Raw genomic sequence first — 7,711 nt, 5'->3', positions numbered from 1 at the left:
TTAGACATAGCATCCTCTTGTAGAAAAGAAACATTCAGAGTTTGATAGGGAAGAAATGAATTCGGAAATAATTTTTCTATTGTTCATCATAACATAAGGACAGATGGTTGGGTAGCCTGAAGATAAAACTCTAGTAATTACATCCAATACTGGGTTGTTCTTAGGTCTATATAACAAATAGAAACTGACAAAGGTATTTGAACAATAGAAAAACACAAAGAAACCCACAAGCAGAAGGATGCTGTGAGTGGCTCTCTTTTCAGAAGATGCATGGAGAGACACACTGAAATTGTGGATATGCTGTGTTCTCCTACTGTGTCTGAAGAGGAGGCTCACCATGTAAAGGCTGGACCACATCATGAGAAACACAAACAGAATGTCTCTAATCATTAGTGCAGTTACAAGTGACATGGTGGAGTGATAGCGAACCTGGCTACTTTGGCAGTATATCTGGGAATACCTAGAAACCACAACAGTGAGGTTGAGTTGTTCCTTTACATTTTCAACCATTGGAAGATAAAGAAATGTGTTGATGATCCAGATGATGATGAGGGATGGAAAAATGCATGACTCGAGCTTGGAGTTAAACCATGTCCACTTGGAATGGTTAGAACTGATAGTGATGGCTTGAAATGCACTCAGTAGAGAAGTAGTGCAAATGGAAAGGCCCCTAGTAACACTGTATGCATACAAAACTGCCTTACACACAACATCATGGAAAAGGAGCCTGACTGCAAAGGATGCCATGACATCTGGTATCAACCTGAACACAATGCTCAAAACATTGACAAGCATTAGATGTGTGAAGATCATATCTATGGGCTTCTTCTGACGAGGATGAGTTAAGAAGATGTACATGTATAGTATGAAGAGAAGCAAGTTTCCCATGAATCCAATGAAAATTTCTAACAGGAGGAAGAATCCAGAAATTAGGTCTCTTGGAAACATTATCTTAATGAAGTTTTCAGTAATCTTCTGCTAGGATAAGGCAAATCAAGCAAATATAAATAATATAAATGCATAGTGTTGTAAAGTTAAAATTAATGGACTAGGTAGATACAGTGATCGAAAGATCAGCACAAGGAGATGGTAGTGAAATGCACATTCTACAGATGACCCTCAGAGGTAACTCTTCCAAGAAGTAGAATCCATATTTCTGACAACATGAGAGTAAAAAAAGTCAGGGTTAAAGAACTTATATGGAAACACCTATCATGTTAGTATATGAACCAGGGCATATTTGACTCACATAAAAATAGACTTATACAGAACTAAAATCCTGAACATCAAGAAAACAAATAATCAAAAATTTTAAGGTATATAATTAAATGTAGAGTTCTCAAAAGACAAATGTAAGACAAATGGCTGAGAAACACTTGTTTTTTAAGTGTCCACATCGTTAATCCTCAGGGAAATGTAAACTAAAACTATTTTGAAATTTCACCTTACTCAGAAAGGTCAAGATCAGTAAAACAAATGATATCACATGCTGGGGAGGAAAGGAAAAGACTTTCCCAGAGTGCTAAGTGGTACATCAAAAATGGAAATCAGTTTAGGGTTCCACAAACAGCTGAAAATGGATCTACCACAAGATCCAGCTACATACCACATTTTGGCATATGACCAAAGGATGACACAGCTCACTACAGAGACACTTGTTCATTCATGTTCATGGATGCTCTGTTTACCAAATTAATGGATAATAAAAATGTGATTTATGATATATGAGACTCGGTGGTTAAGGTTGCACTGGAATGCTGATTGGCTTTGATTGACTCTAGCACACATCTCAGCTGGACTGGATATATATATATATGAAACACATATATATATATGAAACACATATTTCATATATATAAATATATAATATATATGAAACACATATTTCATATATATAAATATATAATATATAAAATATGTAAAAATATAAATATATAATATATATATATATATATATATTTCATATATATCATTCATGAAGTCTGCAGGTGAATGGAGGGAGCTACATACAATCATCCTGAGTGAAGTAACTCTGTCTCAGAAAGATAAATGCTGCATCATTTCTCCATGTCAATGAAGGCTTTGCTATTGCCCTTGTACTTCCTCTCTAAACAAATATATTCTTAGTTATTTGACATACTTAGTTACTTTCTATAGAATACTATAGCACAGAACAAGCATGTTGGCATTCACAGTTCTAACCTTGGTTAGGACTCTATAACAAAACTCTGTTAGGAAAAGGATCATTTCAACAATCACCTATCTAAGCTGTCCAGATATAGACTTTTAGCTCCCTGCCTCTAACTTTATTTTCTGAGACAAAAGTCAGTGTTTGGGACAATGAGTTTTCCACAACTTGTAAAAGTTCCTGAAATAAAAAGGGTAAAACTATACCTAACAATCCAACTGTACAAAACAAAATCTCAACCAAAGAATTTTCTGGATAAACCAGTATTCATGACATGATAGAGAAACCAGATCTGATCAGGAATTAAGTGTCTTGCTAAGTGATACAACATGCAAGAGTAATATTTGGTATACCTTTATGAAAGATCATTTTGGCATTCTCATGCATAGTACCAATGAAACTGGTACATGTTGAGGAGATACAGACATAAAAATTTGCATTGATCCTGAAGTGTCCTAAGAGATAAAATCAATGAGATGGAGTCACAGAGTGACACCTCTTTGCACACAAGAAGCAACACTGCAGACCTAGATCTGGGCTGTGGGCCACAGAGCAGCTGAGTGACTCTGTTCCAGTCTAGTTCAGCTGTGTGCTAGAGTCAATCAAGGCCAGCCAGCATTTCAGTGTAACCTTAACCACCCAGGCTCAGTTACATGCTCATCATACACAGGGTGCAATTTATACCCTTAAGCAGATTCTCATTCCAAGGATGGCTTTTCAGATTAAGATCCTAGACTAGGCCTTGTGACCAAACAGGGACAAGGGTGGACACAAATAATTGATGTTCCTAGACACAAGATAAACAGGAGAGGTTCTTTGTACAAATCATGTCACATACATGACATCTAGGTCCACTGTCCCTCAGGTATGAATGTGGAGGGATCTAATACACCCAGAATACTTTAATTAAAAATTTAGAAACTTAGAAATGACCTTGGCCTCTTCTATGCACAGATCTCAACACAAGCCAATACACACAATCCATATTCAGGTAAACAGAAGGGAAACTAGCTGAGCTACAGTGATGTGCCTTGTATCTGGATGCAACATAGGTGTAAATGTCAAAGCATCATGGGCTGTAGAGACAAAGCAGAAATGAGACACCAGAGCCTGAGGCTGAGTCTCTGTAAATTCCCTGAATAAAGTAACCTTCCCTACCATTTACTGGCTGAGAATGTAGAGTCAATGGAACATGAGACCTTTGCCTATAAACTGGGTGCAGTCCAGATGAAAGGCTTGCCTAGAAGGAGAACACATGGAGACAAGGCTCTCTGCTTCCACTTTCTCTGGACCTTACTGGAACCACAGGTGAAGCACAATTGTTCTATTTCAGGTTAAGCTGGACTAGCTGTCAATCACTGCAACTGCTGCTGTTTTTCTCTCTCCCCACCTCACATACTGCAATAGGAAACATAAATTCAGCTGAAGACAGCACACTGGACAGACACAATAAAAGAGGCAAAATGGATAGGGAAAATGAGAGTTAAAAACCAGATAAGAACATCCACCCCAACAATGTGCAAACACACACACACACACACACACACACACACACACACACACACACACACACACGTATGAGAAAACATTCACTGTCATCACACCTCCAAATAGAACAATAGAACTAGAATAGAAGAAATAGAACTAGAATCAAGGAAAGGGGTGGGGGTACAATTTACAAAAACCATTTCAGAGTATTAGTGCACAGTGTATCCATGGCATTGCCCAGACTGATGAAAGAAGTGTGCAGATCATTTCTGGCCCCCAATGAGAAAGTTGGCAGAGTTGATGAAAGGCCCAGCAATCTGAGAGTACAATTAAAGACACAAAGGAGAAAGTTGGCAAGGTAATTAGAACTCTTGCAGCAAACAGAAACTTGGCAGATGACAGACCCACTCAATCTAGTCAAAAGCATGGCTAAAAACAGAAGCCCATGAGAGCAAGCTGAGAAAAAATTTTCAGACTGGGAGATAACATCAAGACAACCATACACTGAGGTGTATATATAAAGGAAGGAATGAGCTTTTCCAGATCTGTGCAATACACTCAACCACTCCCAGTGAGGTAGAACATGATGGGATAAAATCTACAGGCACTGATAAGATAACCAACAGAAATAGAGCTGATGCTTCCCAAACCTTCAGAAGAAATGATAGTCCAAACACACCATAAGTAGACAGGACCAGAAAGGAGCCACACAAAAGACATATCATGGTCAAGATATATAAACAACACGAACCCCAGAACCAATCTTACATGTTATAACTGTAGATTGCTGGCCCTCCCTCCAAGACAGCCCTGTGAGAATGACATCAGCTCACCAGTCAACAACCTCAAAAGCCAGGAAAGCTCAAAATGACAGATTCATAGCTGTGGCAGTAACTGGCTTTTCAACCAGAGCTGCTGTGCCCAGCACAGTACTCTTCCATTTGATGGTGATGTCAGTGCCTCTCAAGACAAGCACAGACCACGGCAGTCTGCAGAGCTAAGGTGGCAGCTCACAACTTAGTTGTAACATTTCTGACCACACTGGAAAGAGGACATGCTTTGAGAGGAGTGACAGGAGAAAGGAGTTTGAATGTTGTGAGTATCTTGTAAAGAATAAGCCCCTGTGAGGCTGTGCACTGCCCTGGACAGGGGAAACAGTATCCGCAATCAAATGTAGAAGGCAGGAGGCCAATGCAAATGCTTGTGAAAAGATTAGAAGATGGGGTCCTACACCAGCACATCTAGAATACATGCTAAGATAAAGAATAGAAAATGGTAAACATGCATAAAGGTAAAGAGATGTAGAGAAAATAAGAATGAAGAAATACATGATAGTAGACATGAGACAAAATATCTGCTAAGATCACAGTCTGCACAAGGACGCTGGGAAACCAGGACACTGACAAGTTCTTTGTACTTCCCTCTCAGTCTCAGGCTAGGATGTCATGGCATTCTCACTGGATGTGACTCCATCCCACAAAGAGATGTGCTGGTAAAGCTTCCTACACACACCCATGATCAAACTGCACACAGAATGCAGCATGTCTCTTTCCAATTGACTTGCCCCCCACCCCCCGTGGTACCTGAGGCTTTGATGGCCTTGTTTTAGTGCATCCTTTGGGGCCACCCAGAGGAATAATATATCAGTCTTCTACCTTTAAAATGAGTCTCCTGGTGAACTTAATAAGTTGTCTAGGCCAGGTGCCTTTGAGGACACACCTTTCCCCAAGTTGAGCTACACCAGAGAGTCCACTCTGGGAGCTGGAAAGTCATTAAAAGTTAGCTCTTCTGTAGTGGGGGATGCCACCACAGCCATTCAAACAGGCTGAGCACTGAATAGGACTCCAAAGAATACACTCTCTGTTCCATGGGAGACCATCGTGTCATCTACTCCCACGGAGTGCTTTGAAATTCTCCTTGCTCCACAGAGACATGATTCCAGAGGGTGAATTTGACTTTTGCCCCCATACAGGGATTAGTCATGATATAAGACACTTTGTTTCCCCTAGACTCTTATTTGAAATTCCTTCCTATGATTATAAGATATTTCTCTAATTATTGTGTTAAATATTTCTAATAATTGCTTGCTGCAACATGAAATTATACATATCACACATGGCAAGTAACTTTTTATCCACTAATGTGTACTTATGTCACTGTAACCCTTTCTTCCCTCATGGAGCAACCATTGTGAACATTTCATATATCTTTACTTTTAGGTTTAATGGCTCAAATTAAGAATTAAAAGCAAAAAATTGGTCAGGTATGGTGGAACACTTGGGATGTAGAGATGACTGTCTTTCCATGAGTTCTATGCCAGCCTGGTCTTCACAGTGAGTTTCTGGACAGGCAGGGTTACATAGCCTGACCCAAGGGCAAGCAAGCAAGCAAGCAAACAAACAAATAAACAAATTATAGTATATAACTGAGAATTTAGAGACTTTTATTCTCAGTGGATGAAATTTAAGTTCTATCTTTAAAAATATCATTTTGTGGTGGTAAGAACATAATTTTGAAGCTGTACTTACTTCATTTTTCACTACTATATTGTGTTCAATTCCATGAATATATCAATTTTGCCTTCTATCACACAGGTAAAATATGAGATCATGGGATCCTATGTCAACAGTGATTGAATATTAGATTGTTTGAAGACTCCACAGCTTAGCAAAGAGATAAATACAAATTGTTTTTAAAATATTCTTTCAGATTATTTGGAACTTCATGTAGAACAATTTGATCAGATTTACCCTTCCCAGTTTCTCCAGTTACACACCTGACTCAATAACCACACTAAACCATTGTTATGTTCTCTCTCTCTCTCTTTCTCTCTAATGTGTGTATGTACATGTGTGCATGTGTGTGTGTGCATGTGTGTGTGTGTTCTTCTCTTAACCCTTTGAGTCCAGCTATTCTTTGTGTTGTTCCTGTCCTATAGTGTGGTCAGTATAATACAGGCCACAGATTAATGAAAACCATTCCACCTCCCAAGCAGCTATAAAATTCCAATACTTCTGTAGTCATGATTGGGTCTATGTGTTTATTCTTTCCTTCAACACTAGAATTTTTGTCTGTCTTGACTGCCAGAAAGAACAGATGTGTTATTATAATAACACTCAGGAATAATCCTGGATTGGGGTATTCAACTGGACCACTTCCACAACAAACATGAGACTATCTATAATCAACATCAGAGTAAAGTGGTTTTTGCTATCAGGGTCTCAATGAGTTGCACATATATGACCAAATTAATGAAGCAGGAAAACAGGAAAGAGCAAAAAGTCCAAGTTGAGAGTTTAGGATTAAGCCCCATCCACTTAGAATTACTGGGAGTGATGGTGATGGCTTGGAATGCACTTAGAATAGAAGTGCTACCACTTAGCCCGGGTGACTATGTAGACATACTCAATGGCCTTACAGCCACTATCACCTAGAAAACTGGGTACTCCAGAGGATGATGTGATATATGGTATCATAGCAAATATGATTGCCAACATATTGACTATCATCAGGTACATGAAAATGGGATCGATAGGTCTGCTAAAGTGAGCTTTGACCAAGAATTTGTACACATGCAGCATGAAGAGGAATGAGTTCCCTATGACACCCACACAGAGCTGGGATATGAAGAAAACTCCTAGAGGGTGTTGCTTGGAAACATCATCTCAGTCAGGCCTTCACTGAAAAGGAATCAGGTTGAAGTATAAAGCTAGTTACATACTGATGTTTATGGGAAATGATAGAAAGTAGTAAGATAGGTGGGATTAAAGTAAAAATCTTCTGAGGGCTGTTATATTAAGAAGCAGAATGTTGCCAGGTGGTGGTGGTGCACACCTTTAATCCCAGCACTTGGGAGGCAGAGGCAGGCGGATTTTTGAGTTCGAGGCAAGCCTGGTCTACAGAGTGAGTTCTAGGACAGCTAGGGCTATACAGAGAAACCTGTCTTGAAAAACGAAAACAAACAAACAAACAAAAAAGAAGCAGAATGTTAATGACCTGAAAGGCAAATTTGCATACTATAAAGAGTTTTTATTC

General features: G+C 39.1%; 1 protein-coding gene and 1 pseudogene across 1 annotated transcript; both read right to left on the bottom strand.

Annotated features, from left to right (window-relative positions):
- Positions 1 to 948, bottom strand: LOC143440231 (vomeronasal type-1 receptor 4-like). The gene has a single exon (XM_076926947.1). The coding sequence runs from the start codon at positions 946 to 948 to the stop codon at positions 1 to 3; it is 948 nt and encodes a 315-aa protein (XP_076783062.1).
- A 5,671-nt stretch (positions 949 to 6,619) lies between these two features.
- Positions 6,620 to 7,340, bottom strand: LOC143440230 (vomeronasal type-1 receptor 1-like; annotated as a pseudogene).
- Positions 7,341 to 7,711: the final 371 nt, after the last annotated feature.

Source organism: Arvicanthis niloticus, chromosome 29, assembly GCF_011762505.2.
Source record: "Arvicanthis niloticus isolate mArvNil1 chromosome 29, mArvNil1.pat.X, whole genome shotgun sequence".
Classification (NCBI taxonomy): Eukaryota; Metazoa; Chordata; class Mammalia; order Rodentia; family Muridae; genus Arvicanthis; species Arvicanthis niloticus.
The sequence above is the reverse complement of the archived record's forward strand: the minus strand, read 5'-3'. Positions and strand labels throughout refer to the sequence as shown.

Coding starts and splice junctions, on each gene's coding strand:
- LOC143440231 (XM_076926947.1), bottom strand. CDS start 948: ATGTTTCCAAGAGACCTAATTTCTGGATTCTTCCTCCTGTTAGAAATT.